Raw genomic sequence first — 19,015 nt, forward strand, 5'->3', positions numbered from 1 at the left:
ATTTGTGAGACTCCTATTTTCTCTAGAGAAGGTGCTATTTATCCTCTTTCTAAATATACAGAAAAGCTCGGGATAGTTGCTTAGATTATCTCAAATGAAATAGAAAAACAGGAAGCTGCTTTGATGCTGATCAAGAATAGTCTTTTTCTTCTACAAAACTAGTATAACAAGTGCCTCCGTTACAAGTGATGAGGGGTAAGTTAACTTTTGTCTACGAAAATCCCCATTCTTCCCTTCAAACACTTCAGCTTTTTGTCAGATCGTTCCAGATTTTGTGATTGCCTCTTTCTATCCAAGATGGGAAGAAGTACAAGACAGAATTCAACTTTAGTCATCATTCCCCCTACAAGCAGAGAAAAGAATTATAATTATCGAATGTATGAGCTGCCTTTACAATTGCTTCATATTATGAATCTTTAAAGGAGGATTGCCTTGTGGAAGTACATCTGCATATTTTCACATGTATCGCTTCTGTTTTTTACATACTGTCCTATGCCACATATTTTGGAAGAAGAGATGTTCCTAGATGCTAAGACGACACTGTCGCTTACTTGTATTGTCAACATCAGTTTGTTATTTAATGACTGCTAAGGCAAATTTTACTACTTCTTGAAAACTGAGCTTGGTGTAGAATGATCCCTCTGTCTGCTATGGGCACCTTTTGATGAAATGAGTCTAGACTGCCAACTATAAACATTTATTCTGTGCAGTACTAACACTTATTTGTTGATTTGTGACATGTGGTTCTCCTCCTTGCTTCTTCACCTTGCAGATCTGTGTCTCCATTAGAAGAATCATACTAATCTGCACCATCAACTTGAAGTATCAGAAGAAATAATTTTTGGAAATAATCTTTTCCTTCAGTGGTTTGATTCCTAAGAGCAGGAGTCTTTTTCATCCTAGTACATATTCTTTAGAGAGGTCTCGTGTTCCTTCTATTTCTATTCTTCACATTCAGGCTCCAAACAATTACTTCCGCTGTCATAGAAAATATTGGTCCAAAACAGAATGAAAACCATTATTAGAAGCACATTATTAGAAAATAAAGCAAAAAAGCAGTAGGTTGATATTCAGCTCTTAAACTTTTCTGTTCTTTATCTATGTTTATCTCTTTATGCTCTTTAAAATTCTTGAGAGAGTTCACTTTCACTCTTGTATTTTTACATTACCCATCTTTTTGAGATTCATTCAGTTTTGTCTTATCTAACTGTATCTAGAATTTTTAGAGAATTTGATCACACATTTCTGTCAGTTAAGAACTCAAATTCTCACTAGGATTTTATGCAGTATTTTTATCTTTGCCAAAGTCTTAGTTTGACACCTGTGTCATCATGTAGCTTACACTTAGTCTTATCACCTTCCTGCTAAAATGGCATTTCTGGTAAGCATCACCTCAGCTGGCAGGATGAAATTCAGACTTGACAGCAAGCCCTTCTATGGTTCTCTCTCTCTTTCTCTCTCTCTTTTTCTCTCTCCCTGTGGCCCCCCCTTTTTTTTACGAAGTTATTTTTGGGTCACAATATATAGGTTGGTTTGGAAGGGATGATTTAACTTCTTTTTTACAGTAAGTGGGTTAATCAATTTATACTCTTCTCTTTCTTTTGATCTTTTTCCAACTGTGTGGTGCCCTTGTGTGGTCAGAATACACACACTGGATATTTTTCAGTCTTTCTGTAACAGATTTGAGTAAATCATGTTGAAAGCCCATGGTTTTTTTTGTAAGAAGTCTTAAGGGACAATCTGTTTCTTCTCAAAAACTCTTCAAAGAGGTCACCGACTTCACTGATACTTCACATTCTTCTCTCAGAAATTACAGTATATTTTACTAGTTGAGAGTGGCACCTTGTTTCATGGAAGTCCCTATTTCTGAAACAGGTAGGGCATCAGCTGCTTTTCATTTGTGCCTGCTCTGCTCTAGCAGCTTCGGAATGACATACTCATTCTGACAGTGTTATTGTATGGCTGTTATTTAATAGTGGTCTTACCATTTGCCTCCTTGAGCAGTAATTTGGTAATTTATCTGTAGGCAGGTTCAGTGACCAAAAGCTTAAAGGGGGACGGGAACTACTTTCTTACCTTTCAGAAAATAGAGCTGAAATATTTGTCTGCATTGTTTCTAGGGGAGTTCTTTCCTAACTGCTGAAGAACCTTTATCTAAAAGTTATCTAGGAAATACTGCTAAAGAATATGAGTAGCTTTTGCACACACTTAGGCCTTCTAACACCTGGTAACTTGCTAGAAGCAGCAACAAGTGTGTAGGCTAAAAGCGTGTGTATATGCTTGCAATGTGTTTACAAATGTCTTCCATATTAGAGATTATAGACAAAAAATTATCTGAATTACATGTGATATACCTCATATTATCTGGTGTGATACATGCTCATGTAGTTCCCAGAGATCATATCTAAATTTCCTGACACTTACAAGCATAACATCTAGCTTAGCACTGCATTGGTGTACTTAGTTTTATGAAGCTTTTATTTTTACAATGGATAAATTCAGTGCATTTATTCTGCTGTTAGATACCTCAGGCCATACGCCTAAACATTTGCCGAGTGTTGCTTTCAAGGGAGACATGAGGGTGAAGAGGCATTGGTAACTCTGCCTTGTCCCTGGATTTTGAGAATACAACAAAGGGTTTTGGGAAAATGGAAGCTAATGATTGTTTGTAGTCTGAGTCCTTTAATATAACAGTTTCAAGCCTATTTTATGTAAATCATAAGATCAAAGAAGATTAGGCTTCTCAGCAGCGTGGATGCAATATTGTTCATTTCTATAATCACTGGAGATTAGCACAAATGAAATTACAATAATCTTTAAATGAAACCACTACTACTAGTATTAATTCATTAGGTTGCATAGCACTTCTGCATTACTCTTAACTGTTCAGAGTAACTACAGAAAACTATCAGAAATGTCAGTTTGCACAATTAAGGAGCAACTGTGTAGAACATTACCTCTTTCTGTGGTTGTTATCTTAACAAGTACCAGAATGAAAATTGTTAATTTTGCCTATAAATAAACCTGTGCAACTAAGAAGCATATTTATTTTCTGCTAAACAGATCCTTTTCTAATGCTCAGTACACTTTGATTTCCTTTACTTATTAGGCTTAGGAGGTATTTAGGCATCTGTGTATTAATTGTTTGAATGTAAACTGATGTAGGCCAATATGTTGGCAATAAGTTAAAAAAAAAAAAGGAGCGATAGTAATAGAAGATACTTCATTTTGACAAGGAAACAATGTTTAACAATAATGTTCCTTCTGAATTAGTCTTAAATGATTAACTGATCACAACAGAATAACTGCATTGCATATACGTCCTGCTCCAATTACACTTGTAACAATTATAAACTACAAAAGAATAATTATTCTGAAAATGGTCAACATCAGGGGCATTTGCACTATCTAGAGATATCTACACATAAGTATTTTGATGTTGAATTATTGTTATTATTGACTACCTTTGTTTAAAACTGTAATGGCAAACTATGAGTGGCTTTTTTATTAATCTGTTTTTCAGACGTGCTGAACAGGAACCTCCTTCTGTTGAGCTTTTCTTTCCAAGAATTTTCACTAGCAAAATTTCACATTTGAAATGTGTATGCCAGCTCCAAATTGATGAGCTGGTCCTACTAAATTCTTTTGGATATGAGTATCTTAGCAGCTTACAAAAAGATCATGTATCAGCTGCTGAATTTCAACAACTTTTGTTTTTCCAAGATTCAGAAACTGCGTACTATCCTGGACTTAATTGCACTAGGTCAAAAAACAGGCATGTATCTGAACCTTCCTGCAGTTGTGAGTGTCCTGTATGAATTCCTATATACATCTCTTTAGCTGGACCTAGAAACTTACAAATGTGGAGCTGGTTTGCATGCATGCTTGACAACCAGGACAATTTCCACATACTAGATCACTGCTCATGGTTGTAGGCTGAATAATTAACTAGGAAGAAATACTTCTTTAAAAAAGTTTAAAAAATAGGGAAAATGGTATAGAAAATTCTACCAATGTTTACATTGATTATTTGCTATTATTAATTTCTCAGGCATGCCTGTGAAAAATAACATAGCAGCTTTACGCCAGTCTCCGGGACAGAATGGGACCAGCTTCCATGGTTGCATCCGTAATCTGTATATCAACAGTGAACTCCAGGACTTCAGAAATGTGCCGCTGCAAGTGGGAATTCTTCCAGGTTGCGAGCCTTGTCACAAGAAAGTTTGTGTGCATGGAACATGCCATGCTACCAGCCAGTCAGGCTTTTCCTGTGAGTGCGAAGGAGGATGGACTGGACCCCTGTGTGATCAACAAACTAATGACCCATGTCTTGGAAATAAGTATGTCCTTCCTCAAGCTAAAACAGTAGTATAAAATGCATATAAGTGTCCTGTTATGTATATTTTTTTCATAGTTTACACTTTTTTCAGCCAGAAACAAAATATCCTGGGCATGTAAAAGTGAAAAAAGCATCCAGGTTATAGTATATTCTTTCCATAAACTTAGTGAGGAAAAGTACCGAGTTTAGGGGAGCAGATACACACATCTCGCTTAAGTTCTGGCTAAAGCCTCGGTTATGCTCTTACATACTTCTGTATGGATACTTCTGTAACGAGTTACACTGGTGCAAGTGTTGGCATGACATTTGGTATAAAAATGATTTAGAAGAAGTAGCCAATGGAAAAAAAATAATCTATTTGCTTATTTATAATTGTATAAAATGAGGAATTATTATTCTCTAATATGCTTTATAACTTGATACAATAGGTATATCTAATGTTCTTATATTTTCACAGTACCCCAGGTTTTAGCAGGAAAATAGATTTCTGCCTTTATGGTGAACATCTGATTAAGTCCATGTGTGCTAACTCTTTTTGCTGATTTGGCTAGAACATTTTAGGTTGGGCATTTTATGTATGCTTACAGAGAGGGTCGTGTATATATATGTGTGTGTATATATATATGTAGAGAGAGAGTGCAAAATATATGTGTATATTTGTATATAAGAGTATTGATATCTATGCGTATTCATCTTTTAAATTTACTATAGAGACAGATTCATTTCTTGGGCTCATGGTCTCCCAGCACAAGAAGATCAGAAACTTCAGAAGTTGAAAGTTTTTCAGGATTTATTGGTCATGGGCAAGAAGATGTCATTCTGTTTGCCCTTACCACTGTCCTTACTGCGGTTTGGCAAACGTCTCTTTTTTATCTTTTATTTTTTTAATGTAAAGTAAGCCTGCTTGGATCTTTTTGCTGATGCTTTTTCAGTGCTCTGGCCTATGTAACTTTTGACTTTTCAGGACCAGTGGACTGAGTTTGCCAAGACATTCTCATAAGATGATTTTGAACTCCCATATAAAATGACGTTTATGTGATCTTTTCACATAGTGTATGTGGAGACTCTGACCCTTTAAAGCTTTTTACACCACTTTAGCATGCTCTATAATGCGGTTAGCATTGTTTACATTGGTTACAGACTTTTTCAGTACTATTAAGTATTGAACTCTTCCCAAAGCCACAGCAGTGAATTTTTGGGGCATATCATTACAGCACTTCATTGTTTACAGGTCTTTTTCTTACCCTGTCCTCTTTCACAGTAACTTAAGAGATAAAGAAAGGAAGTTACAGCAGGTTAAAAAATGCAAATGTGATGTCTATGACATCCATTTTATACTTTAGGAGTCAAAAATAACATGGAACTGTAAGCATCAAGTTCTATAATCAGAAAAACCAAAGAATTCCTTTGAACTGTCCTTGAAAAATTAGATTCACTATAGGTTCTTATAACTATACACATCAGCTCCCAAACTGAATGCTTTTTGCAATAATTTACAAAACTTGGCAAGTATCAGATACAGGCAGTAACAATGGTAGAATTAAGAGAGCGCAAGATTAGTATTTCGTTAGCCCTTGAAAGTACTGGTTTTGTTTCAGCTGTACACAGTACCATGAGCTTTTTGGAGAGAAAGCCAAACGAAAATTGTTTATTTGAAGTGAAGGAGGGTTTTGTTGCTCTTTAGTTCCTGGGGATTTTAATTCTGTATTTCTTGATTCACCTCTAAATCCTGTCTATTGAATAGATGCATTTTGTCTGCCTAATACACTATAACATTCCACTTTCTCTGAGAAACAGACTTACCACTGTGATCTCTGTTTTGGAAATGTCAGGGATCTTTTAGAGATCCCTGCACACCATGAAAATGCTCAAGGCTTAGATTTATTTTACCTAAATCTAGGCACTTAACTTAGGAACATAGTGACCAAGTTTTCTCTATATGCAGTAAAGCAATGAAAACATTTCTAAGGAGTCAGTTAGAACTCAAGTGGTCTACACTGGAACAGGCTGCCCAGGGAGGTTATGGAGTCTCCTTCTCTGGAGATATTCAAGACCTGCCTGGACACGGTCCTGTGCAGCCTGCTGTAGGTGACCCTGCTTCGGCAAGGCGGTTGGACTAGATGACCCACAGAGGTCCCTTCCAACCCCTACCATTCTGTGATTCTGTGATTCTGTAATCACCCTCTGGATAAGCTCATTTCTGTCCATGACTGCGTGGGGAGCTTATGAGAATTATACATCTAACTTGAGTGCCTGACATAGGTACCTAAAATTAGAGAAGATGAAACTGTGCCTGAGAGTTTGCACTTAGCTTGATGTTCCTTTCAGTACAGCCTGAACATGAATTTTAGGGCTTCAAAGAACAGGTGGAAGCAAAAGCGTGAGAGTTGGCATTAGCTAAGATTTAGTCATCTTCTAAGTCAATCAGATCTTTACCAAAGATCCTGACACAGATTGCTTTGATATCTAAAACAGCCTATATAGAATATGACATGATGCCAGTGTCACCTGAGTAACTTCATAGATCGGAAGTCCTAAAAGTGGTTGATTTATAAATGGCGAACAGATAAATGCTAAACACAATGAAAACTAAACACAAGCCATCTGCCTTGTGATACTGTCTAAGCTATCAGACTTCAACCACAGGAACAATTTGGAATTTTTTAGGGAACATAGTTGCTTCAAAAGTGCAGATTCTTGCATACTAGGGATGTTGGAAGTGCTTAAGCTGTTAATTAAGTTTTATATTTGCAGTTTTTAATCCCAAACTGGATATGGGAATGGGGGCTATGTGTTGTGCCTTCCATTTGAATATGCTGTGATGAGACTGACTTCCCATACTTTTTCCTCCTAGTTAGACCATGCTAAAGCACTTGTGGAGAATCAGGGGTACAGATGGAGAATTGTAATGTAGATTCCACTGATGAGTGGAACACGTTGATGCTTATAGTCTATAACAGTTTTAAATAGTTAATGCAAGTTTGTCAGAGTTAGTTTTGTGCATTCTTTTCAATTTTACCAAATTTCTTGCTGTACTGAAGGAGTAGAGTACATAGCAAAAAGTTTCCAGAAATACAGACTATGTTATCTAAGAAATTTCAAAATGAGATGTTGTTGTTAACAGAATCCTTTTTTTGCTGTGAAATGCAATTTTATATGAATTTTTGCCATCTTCAAATTGAAACAAAGTATTTCATTTTAGAGTGAAGGGGATTTTTTTTTTTAATCTAAAGTTTTTCATTTATTTATTTATATATTTATTTAGTTGGCTGCTAAGGAGGTTGTGGTCTCAGGGATCTTACAATACAAAAAAACATTATGAGAGGAGAAACACTAGGAAGGGTGACTGTGACCTTGAACATCTGGATTACATTCCTCTCTACAGAGGAATCTTCACCGTGGTCCCCCTAGGAAACAGTATGTGAATAGAAAACTTGTGTATCAAGACAACAGTTAAAGAAAATAACATTATTTCTAGGAAGAAAGTTATTGACCCTGTGCCACCAAATGAACAAAGGGAAGTGATTTTATTCCAAGTCATTGGTGATGTTTTCAGATGAATTTCCCTAATCTTCAGTTTACAGCTAGGAACAGGTAATTAAACATCCTCCTTTTGGGAAACACCACCCCTCAGACAAGTGAGACCAGCTATGCGTTCCCATACGACTGTACTTCAGAACATAGCAGATGCAGCTGAACTCACAGTCTTTTTTGTCTAACAACAAGTCTGGAGCCTGCCACAAATGTTTAGCAAAGCTCAGCTGAGCAAGTAGCTAGTTTAATCACTTGGGTGAGACTCAATAACATGCAACCTCATCTCAGGTGAGTTTCTGCATGGGCACTAGATGAGAGCTGCTGGCTTTCAGCCAAGTGAAGACCTGCCTCGTACGTTGTACGACCACACTACTGGCAGTTGGCAGTGCAGACTAATGCGTTTGAAGGAGGAGCATGTGCTCAGCTTTGAAACTGCCGTTGTTTGGGTCAGAAAAGTTTCAGTTAGGAAGTGCCTGACCTGTCTTTGTGCTGGGAGCCCCATACTTCATGAGTGACAATATGGGTGTTTTTTAAATGATACAAGAACCAGAATTTCAGGTGAGTATCCTTTTTCTCTGCTTAATTCTAGTGCATTACATTTGGGCCTGAGTTTGCTGTGTTCTTCTCAAAAGCATGCTGAAAATGTAGGCAGACAGGAAATGTTGGTTCTCATAACTGAGGCCTGTAAAAGTCTTCCATAACACATCTACAGTGGCTGTTTTCTGGTGAGACAGAGTTCTGCGCTGCAGCTTGTTTTGTGTAAACCTGCATACCAATTACAAACCACTTCACTGCATCTCACTGAAAAAGTCCATTAGAAACAAAAGCAATTTCTTCTGAATACATCCAAAGTATTTGTAGCTAATGTTGCTTAGCCTGAACTTTGATGAATAATTTATTTTTATTCTCTTGGGCTTGTTTCCCCTGTAGATGTGTGCATGGTACCTGCTTGCCGATCAATGCGTTTTCATACAGTTGTAAATGCCTGCAGGGACATGGGGGAGTCCTCTGTGATGAAGAGGAAATGCTGTTTAACCCCTGCCAAGCCATCAGGTGTAAACATGGCAAATGTAGGCTTTCAGGACTTGGGAAACCATATTGCGAATGCAGCAGTGGATACACGGGGGACAACTGTGATAAAGGTAAAAAAACCTAAAAATCATGCTGCTGTTTTGGTCTTAGAAAAGAGTTTTTTTTATTAAAACATGAACAGCCAAAAACATTACCAACTTTTTTTCCCCACGATACACACATTTGTTGCCTTTTTTTTTACCATAAGAATTTATCTCGCTGAGAGAAAAATCAAACTTTTTCCATGAATTTGTTTACATTTTGAGGATTTTTTCATCAACTGTTTTGCTGTGAAAACGTTTCTCTTTTTTGTCTTTATTCAGAAACACATTTTTACTATATTTAACTATTACCTTTTACCTGCTGTATCTTTCTGTATTTATTGTTTCTCTGCCTTCTGCAACTGAGAAGCCAAATCCAATGATTCTGCTCCTAGTTTTATCACAAACTCTACTTTTGACCTCTCAGCTTCAACTGATTTATCACAGCGAATTATGCAGGTGAGATGGATGAAAACAGGATGACTTTTCCCCTACCTTTTTCTTTTTCCTTTGTCTATCAAAGTTCTCCCTTTCCCTCTCTTTCCCTTACCCCAGATGGCATTTATTTTTAATTGTACATAGATGTGAATAGAATAAAAGAATATGGATGTAGAACTTTTAACAGGCGTCTCATTTTTAGCTGGTTTTATACCTCAGTAATTTATGAAGTTAGTGGAATGTAACTTGTATTAAATAACAGTTTGAATAATATTAAACTCTAGGTCTAATAAATTAAACTGCATGCTCTCTGAAACATTTCCCTATGGTAAATAGAACCAGCTGCAAGCACTGTAGGAACAAAAGATGTGTATTTTTATAAAAGAGGAAAAGATTTAAGCTTCCAATTTTCTTGTCATTGTAATAGCTTTGTATTTATGGTTTACATATACATAATATAAACTTTGCTGAAAATAAGAGGTATAGGAAATAAAACTCAGCATTAATCAAATTATGTTTGGTAGAACCACTCGTTTCCAATGTACAGTCTGAGTCAAACTTTAAAACATCAATCCAAAGTGCAATTAGAAACACAGCATCTTCCTCAGCAATGTCAATCACACTTTGACCTATGTCTCAGAAGTGTATCTCTTATTTTAAATGTTGTTTTCTACAGAAATCTCTTGTCGAGGGGAACGAATCCGAGATTACTACCAAAAGCAGCAAGGGTATGCTGCGTGCCAGACGACCAAGAAGGTATCGAGACTAGAGTGTAAAGGTGGATGTTCAGCCGGGCAGTGCTGTGGGCCACTGAGGAGCAAGAGACGGAAATACTCTTTCGAGTGCACTGACGGGTCGTCATTTGTGGACGAGGTTGAAAAAGTGGTGAAGTGTGGCTGTACAGATTGTCCCTCCTAAGTGTCCCTGTCACACTTGTCGTTTGAAAATGTTGTATACTTATTGACCGTGTCGGACTAATTACTGCTTCATAGTGGAAATATTTGAAATATATTGTAAAATACAGAACAGACTTATTTTTATTATGAGAATAAAGACTTTTTCTTCATTTGAGAAAAGATTCAAGTGCTTGAACTCATAACCAAGAGGAGCTTTGAAGAAAAAAAAAAAAGACCTGGTAACATTGCAACAGAGATGGGAAACTTTAACTGCTTTTAACATGGATTCTTCTTTATAACATGCTGAAGATACACTGACACTATACACATGTGACTTTCAACTTAACAGCTCAGAGAGGAAATATTGACTAGAACATGAGGCTTGTTTTTTCACTTTCGTATCAGTATATTTTATTGTCTTGACAGACCACGCCAATCACTTACCTTTGGATGAGGAAGCATTATGAGTGAAAAGAATCAGATTATACAGAAATAATAATTGTATGAAATACATTTTACCTTTTGGAATTATTAAGCATCTTCAGAAGATCGAGTCCCATTTAATGGATGGGAAATGGGAGATATAAGAATATACTATAATCCTGAAATCTCCTGATGATGTATACTTTTATGTCAGCATGTTAGCAAAAGAATCATAAAAAAGTGTTGATCTACCCTTTTCCAGTATTAATTTTTTGTAATATAAATGTTTCGGGGATGATAAAAATAGATTATTGATGGATAAATTAGTAATAATATGGATTTCTGTTTCTATGAGTTCTAAACAACTCTATACAGTATTCGGTTTCATTGAGAAATATTTATTGTATCAAAGTACATTGTACTTAACCCTTTTAGGCCATCCCTTTTACTGTTTTTCAATGCTTTAATATATATTAATTTATATTTGTCCCAGTATTTTTGTAATTTTTTTTGTTTTTAAAAGGGCTTAAAAATCAGGATTTTTTGCAATAGAACTAACGTAGCATTCGTCTTGGGGTAAATGTTTTTGGTCTGTTTTTTCCTCCCCTTTCTCCTTCCTTTTGCTTTTCCTTAGCATCTGACCGCTTGGTGTCACTGAATCTGAAAGTGATGACAATCTGCAGTTTTCACATACAGCAGATATTCAGGACACCTTCCAAGAACCTGTAATGTATGACAGAAAATGTCTTTACAATAGGTGGCAAATGTAGAGAAGTTAATTTTCCCTCTATGCAGTACTTACAGAAAATAAGATGGCGTGTAGAAAATGACATTAGAAGGTAGGTCTTTATAAATTAATATTCCCATGGAGGTCTTTACCTTTTTTATTTAAAAAAAAAAAAAAGGCTATGCTATCAAGAACTGTGACTTTCCCCAAATAATAAAACTACTTTACTGCCCTAATGTTCCCCATGTTAACATGTTGCTGCTAAATTACAATGTAGAATTGGTAATTAATAGTGGGTTGTGTTCTTCTTTCAGTAAAACCCAGGGTACCCTGTAAAAATGCAGATGTTTTTCAATTTTATTTTATTATTTTTTTTACAAAAAAAAGTTAGATGTACATGTGTAATGCAGTGTGCTTTGTCTTATTTGGACTGATATCAGTAATGCTACTGATGTTTGTAAATTAAACAGATATTTACTTCATTAACAGCTTTTATTTGTATTCTTCTGAGAGGTTTAAATTGTCTAACAGCCGTTAATTAAACATCTGTAGTTGCAAAGAATATTTGGTAAAAAACAGAATAAAACCCAACCCTAGATCTAGTGTATTCATTGCTGAAAATCTGAAGGAGGAACTAACTTGGGATTATTATACCTACAGGCAGTGACATCTGAAAATGTCAGTTCATTGCAAACAAAGCTGAAATCATACCAAAATTAACAGAAGACTTTATTTAAAGTACACTGCATGAAAAGGCAAATTGAGTCAATCCTAATATTTTAATGGTTATACAAATGGCAATTTGACAGTTCTTTTAGCAAGTAATTTGATTCTTCAGAGGGATTCCTTTTCACTAATCTTGAACTAAGTATTTTAAATTAAAGCAATTGAATGGGATTGATACTTAACCAGGTTTCTCTTCTGTAATATAACTTTTACAAATACTTCTGTATTTATTTTACTTAGTCAGCTTCAGAATTTGTCTAAATACCCAATGAAACAGCCTTTGGCATAAGGCCTTCTCTGCAGTTTCTATGACTTCTAAATAATCTTCTGTAAATAGGGGTAGCTTTGAGGAAAAAGAAGCCATTATTGCATAGTGGTACTTACATAGCATTCTTGGATAAACAGTATTGTTTTTCTGTGTAGGATGAAAATCCCTGTACCAAGTATCTGAAGTTACACGGCTTTCTGTCCTCATACTGACAGAGAAAGAGGAACTTTGCACTGGTATTCAAGCAATGCTAGCAGCTACTGGTGATCCTGGAGCCATCAAGACAGGGACTTTTTGTGGTCTCTAAGCAGAACTAAACAAAAACTTGAGAATTAAAAAAATAAAAACAAAAAAACCCCAAACAACTTTGGCACCTACCACTCTGGAGGAATGTAAGGCACTTACATCAAGCAGTGACTCAGCTTGCCTTAGAAACCTGAGCAGCCCTCTATTCTCACCATTGGAAGTCCTTAAGCGTTGACAAGGTGTGCCACTGTGCATGACGAGGGATAATTTTCTTAGTGGTGGGGGGGTCATCCTGACACCTTTCTCATGCCTAAATCAAGTCTCTTGTGATACTGCTATAACAAACTGCCTTGTAACTGTATTCCCCAAAAGGGAAACAGGGATCTGAGGGAACTGTAGCTATAGGCGTAGCTAACGCAGTGGAGAATTTAGGTAGGTGCAGAACACGCCAGACATATAGGTTTTCACTCAATAGCATAAGTTACGCAGCTTTTAACACAAGGCTGAGGGATTAGGTTTCTCTCCTAAGGTCTGCTGCCTGCTGTAAGAATCATCACTCTTGTACAGTCTGCTTTTAATGTATTGAATAAAATGCATAAACAGCATTGGATCTGAAGGATGTGACTCACTACAGTGACCAAGTTCCTCACTTTGAGTTAACACTGTGTAAAATACAAATTCTTTTTTCATTAGAAACCAAGAAAACTGAAACTTGCAGATTCCATCATTTTCTGCCAGTATTCTTAAAGCTATAAAAGAGAAAGCACATGAATACTACTTAATTTGCACTGGCTCGAGCACAACTCCTACTGTCATCTCACAGATGATAAAAATGTGAAAGAGCATGGAAAAAAGGCCATTCTTCTTGAATGAAACAGTAACAAAAGTCCTTGCTTTTTTGTTTAACATTCAAAGTCAATTCAGAACAGGAATTATCACTCATGGAACCAGAATCTGCAGGCTGTATTAAAATTTACTGGAGAAGATGGCCATGTGAGTGACAGAAATACTGTTTTAAGCAAACCAATGGTGGGTTTAGAATAAGCTTTGAGACATACAGTTTATTTTCTAAGCTCTATTGTAATAACAATTTTGTCTTGTATTTAGAATACTTTGTGTTGCCATATGGGGATACCATGAGGCTCAATATTCCAAGAATCATCATCATCATATGATGATGCTCTGTGTAGGTACCAAGATGATATTCATATGATGTTGTGAAGGCATTTGTCTGGAAAGACCAGAATGCAGAGGTTTTGTAGATGATAACAAATCTGGTTGGATCTACACTGTACTTGCAGGGATAGTCACAAGGCAATAGAGAAAATAGATGTCACCATGTTAGTTTTGATGAGATGTGTGATGATTAAGAGATGAGGGGGAAAGTGGTACGTTTTGGAAAGGAGCTTGCTGTTAAGAAGAAAATGCCCAGAAGTTTTGGAAATATGTCAAGAATGTTGAAGGCTGTTTGCATTGAAGCCCTGTATTTTTGGGAGATTTATGTGTTACTTTTTGAAACTTACGTATTTAAAAGAAACCTCTTTACAGTTCTGAAAAATGCACACTTGATCTCTCTATCTTGAGTTAACCGTATTGTTTGAGGAAAAGTTTATCCTTCCGACGCAACTGAAAATCCCATCTTTTGGTTCCTTTTCTCCTCCTTTAGAAGCAAGTGTTATTCTAGCGATAGTTCATTAGGTGTGCAAGTGTCTGTGCTTCAGCTATCCCACATTACAGTGGAGAGCCTGGCACATCATTTCAGTTCCTATAAAGTGCAATTCCCCAGGTGAGCCATTCAGGATTCTTGGCTTTTAGAAGAAATATTTATACACTAAGCTGGTATCTCCAATCCATTTAAGATTCCTGGAGTGGAAATCAGAAAATCGTTGGTAGTTGTGACTATGTAGGGCCTGTCAGGAGTAAAGTAAAACTGAAGTGTTTGCCTGCATGCCTGGAGAGCCTGGCTCATCCTGGAGAGCCTACTGTTTTACTGTGTTCTTTATGTATTGTGTTTCTGGGAGAGCGGGAAGTAGTTGCGCTCATCCTTTCAGAAATGTCTGAGAGCAGAGGGATTTTGTGTCCTTTTGCAAATAAATTGTCTAGGCTGGAAATCATAGGCCTCTCTGGCCCTCAGCCAGGTTAAACTGTGTATGTATACCTTAACATCAACCATCGTCTTGGACACCAACAGCTCCTGATGTTAAAAAAGTGAATAAATCTTGCTCTCAGTTTAATAAAACACAGATGGGAAAAGCAAACCAAACAGAGAGTTAACAGCTCTGCTCACTAGTCTCCTGGGCTCCATGTGATTAAATCAGAGTTGGAGGGTATGTTCCTGCTGCTGCTGTTCTGGCCAGTGTCCGTAGGGGTGATGGCCAGCAAAGGAGAAGTATTCTGTCAGTGCTGCATGTCATTTGTCAAGCTGAGAAAAAACAGTCATCTCACTAAACAGCAAGACTTCTGGCTAGCCATAGTCCCAGCAAATATGCTCCAGCTCTACAGCATGACACCCATGCTGCAGGAATTTCACTCAGCCATGGGAACAGACTTTGAATCTGCCTCCCAGATCCACAGCTTAATTTCAAAATGTTGATCTTACTAATGCTTTCTGGTCTTTACAACTCCATCCTTTTATTTCATTCCAGTTCAGAGGTAAACTCCTTCAGTTCTAAACATCGAGCCTCAGTACTCTCAGTCGCTGCCCTACACTACGTACAGGAGATTAAGACTTGTTTTTTGTTCCTTTTTTAGGTATTCCTTAACATTTGTAGAGGGATCAGGAGACCCACCTTAAAGAAGAGGAGACAGGTTACACATCCAGCTACAGAGATCAGACATTTTCATGTCCTTTATAATTTGGAAAATGTTACATTACCGCCTGTGGAACAGTCTGCCATCCATGGATTGATATAAACTTACACATTTTATGGATTTATAGACTCAGACCAGGGGAATTGTTATCTATTTTTGTCTGCTAGGACTTTTATTTTTTTTTTTAATTCCTTTTAGGATACTTTCCATATCACAAGAGACAAGTAAAGACAGAATCAATGTGCCTGGGTTGCTTACTCTGTCATTAAAGTTCCTTAAAAAGATCCAGTAGCCTTTTTCCAGGACATTTTTCTTCTTTCTCATAGCTTTTCATATTCTGGCTTTCAATCTGTTGTTTCTGTATGATGGCCCATTTGTCCACTTTGGTTAATTTCCAGGACAGATTTAATCCTTCTAAAGAAAGTGAAAGGATACTTTTTTTCCTGCAGCTGTGCCTAAAATCTCCCCCAGCACATCTTTAGAAGTATGTTTTCTTTCAAAGTCCTCTGAGAATAGGTTAACTTGAGCTGTTTTTACTGCAAACGTGTTTTTTTCCTTCTGATTAGCTTTATTTATTTAATCACATTTCTGTGTTTCTGCTATGGTAACAGCAATAAGAGCAGTACCAGCTGACCTGTGCTTTAGAAGTTGCTTGCCATTTATGAAATACCAGGTTTAAAGAGTATGAAGTTTGCCTGTTCTCGCTCCTTTTTTTTTTAATTTTTTTTGATTGAATCACCTTCCCTATCAGTTCACCCTTTTTTGAGCAGTTTTATGATTGTTCTCTAGGGGAAAGGTAAGGACACGAGTCAATGTCAACAGTATATAAAACTGACCACAGAAAACACATAGATCTACCGGAAAAACTTGTCTCTAAACTCTTAGAAAAATCAGAAGTAATTATTCATTAGCTGTTGCCTTCTTTTTTTGCTGAACAAACTTTTACATGATTAGTGAACAAAGCTATTAAGCAGCCTCCAAGTAGACCCCCTACAAATAATTAATGCAGTGTGTCCAGGGCTAGAGAAGGAAGAAAAAGGGGCCTAACAGTTACCTAGATCTAGTGCAGCTTTTGTGGAGAGGAAGGTTTGGGCGCATTTCTGTGTCTGAATATCCACAGTGAGACCATGTGGCACTGCATAGACTCCACTGCAGAAAAAGGTTCACTGTTGTCCTAAACAAAAAAAACAAACAAAAAAAACCCAAAAAAACCCACCCAAAAAAACCCAAACCCCCCAAAAAACCTAATGAGGTACTTTGCAAAGTAGCTTATAAATGAGAAGCAAAAATTTTGGTAACTCCCACTTGATGAAACCAGTGCTCATCATCCACTAGCACAAACCACAGAGCAGCCTTTGGCATTCACCCTGTCCCTCCGGGAGCTCCTCGCTTCCCACCCACCCGGCTCCAGCCCTGGCCCTGGCCCTGGCCCTGAGATGCCAGCCATTCCCACAGCCCTTCCTTCCCCTTGCAGTAACTCACAGTAATTGCCTTCCTGCCTGTGCATTCGCTAAGATAACTGGAGGCATCTGGTGGGGCAAAACACCATGCTGGTGATGGCAGGAACACTCTGCAGCTACATTTATCATATTTAAGCATTTAAAAACCCCCAAGTATTATTAATCATACTGTTACAGTAAAGTGCTTGTACCAATCAGCAGGAATGGTGGCTGACAAAATGCTTAAGTAATAAAATCCCCACTCTGTGTGTGACATGGAGAATGAGGTCTCTTCATTTGCATTCTGAAAAGTGTGCGTAACTTCACATTAACTGAAAGCAAGGGTAAAGAGACCTAGCCCTGACTGAAAATCTGCTCAGCAATCACATTCAAAAGCTAGAAACAAACAAACAAAAAAGATGCTCCAGTTTGGTGGTTTTAACTAGAGAACAAACAAACAGATAGGTACAGTACGAGTGCCCGGGAAATAAGAATGATAAAAAGGAAGCAGCTCTGGCTATATCAAATTGCTGGGCAGTGAATATACAAGAGGATTAACCACTGCAAATGTTCATGGATAACAGAGGCAGCCACATGTTTTCAAAATTTTTTGGAAAGGACATTTACAGCCCAGAAAGTAGTGACCAGATATGGAGTCACCCTACTGTTACTTCATGCTGACATGAAAGAACCACTTGGGAATAACTGCTTTTAGCAGAACTGACCACAGTCCATTTGAATTTCACATGGTAATGAACTGGCTTGTAAAACACAGAAAAATAATGCTATTAGCTCACAGAGAAGAAAATATTACAGATTTAAGACATCTAGGGCCAGAATCACTGTAGAGTGTAGCTGCTTCGTGCTGTTTCAGTGATGCAAAGCAGCTGTAAACCCAACTTAGCTGGCCTGGAGCCACCACGAATTCTGTCTCCTAGAGAAAGGAGTTAATGGTTTCAGCGCACCAACCCCGGGTCTGGAACCGTGGTCTGTCCTCCAGCGGGCTGGCTCAAGGAGCCATTCCTTGTGTCACTTCAGAAAAACCTTTATGCCCCTCTCCCCCATGGAAGCGGTGCCGAGGATTTGTGGGAAAGGAGCTCGCTCTTCAGCGCTGGTCTCCAAACTCCAGAGGAGCGAAGAGAATTGGCAATTCCTCACCAACAACTGCAGTCAAAAGTGAAAGACGGGAGCTCTTTCACCAAAAAATTAAATGAAGTGAGTACTATTGTAGTAAAACTGCTTCTACTGAAGTAGTTTCTTTAATACTCACTTTTAAAGACTCACTCAGTTGTGGCTCCGTAAGAAAGCACTACGGAAAACAGATTCTTCTTGTAAAATCTTTTCTTTAGTGTGTGTGTATATATATATACACATGCATGTACAAGGGCAGACAGTACATACATTTTTTTGTTTGTTTTTCAGAATGCGAACTTATTTATGCTTTTTGGTTCCCCTGAGCAGCGCTGAACAACAGCAGGTACGATTAAGAATGCAAGGTAGCGTGCAGCGAGGAAATTTGACCTAATCTATCTTGACTTTGCACTCTAAGCATTTAAATGCCGCCCGTCTGTGTGGAACACACTGCGGTTCACTGGGGTACAGCGTATCTATTTTAGTCACATGCATGCACTCAAATAGCTATGTGCACATGGAGATCACTTCTCTTTTTTTGTTTGTTTTTAGCCAAATTAAGGGATCAAAGCCATGTAAAACCTTTTGTAATGAAACTTGAAGCCACGTGTAGTGAAACCAGATAGTTTTTCCTTTCTGATCTAAAGTCCTTCCTGTTTTCAGGCATTACTATAAACCTGCATCCTGGTCCAGTCTGTAACTTGGTCCAGCTTGGATTAGATTTGCAAACAGTTTGATGAATCTGGGATGATTTATAGCTTGAGGTAGAAAGAAAACAAACAAGAGAATCTGAAGTTTGGCCTGCTTCAGGTTCAAAATCAAGCACAACCTCCTACAGACTCCTTTTGGATTTTTGCGTCTTTTCAAATCCCAAAAGGAAAGCACCCCACTGAATCCTAAATCCAGCATGAAAAGGATACTGCAG

General features: G+C 37.5%; 1 protein-coding gene across 11 annotated transcripts in view; it reads left to right on the forward strand.

The window, feature by feature from the left end:
• The window catches only part of SLIT2 (slit guidance ligand 2), a 271,791-nt gene extending 259,898 nt beyond the window's left edge, over positions 1 to 11,893 (forward strand). For 6 of the 11 annotated variants that reach the window (XM_075420615.1, XM_075420617.1, XM_075420616.1 and 3 more), the window contains 3 exons: positions 4,052 to 4,340; positions 8,804 to 9,015; positions 10,100 to 11,893. In XM_075420615.1, coding sequence (XP_075276730.1) covers positions 4,052 to 4,340; positions 8,804 to 9,015; positions 10,100 to 10,341 — 743 coding nt within the window. In that variant the 3' untranslated portion in view covers positions 10,342 to 11,893. Of the gene's footprint in view, positions 1 to 4,051; positions 4,341 to 8,803; positions 9,016 to 9,352; positions 9,445 to 10,099 lie in introns of all 11 variants that reach the window. The other 5 variants (XM_075420619.1, XM_075420620.1, XM_075420622.1 and 2 more) reach the window with 5 other exon arrangements.
• The last annotated feature ends 7,122 nt before the right edge of the window (positions 11,894 to 19,015 follow it).

The sequence above is a fragment of the Opisthocomus hoazin genome, chromosome 5 (genome assembly GCF_030867145.1).
Source record: "Opisthocomus hoazin isolate bOpiHoa1 chromosome 5, bOpiHoa1.hap1, whole genome shotgun sequence".
In the NCBI taxonomy this organism is placed as follows: domain Eukaryota; kingdom Metazoa; phylum Chordata; class Aves; order Opisthocomiformes; family Opisthocomidae; genus Opisthocomus; species Opisthocomus hoazin.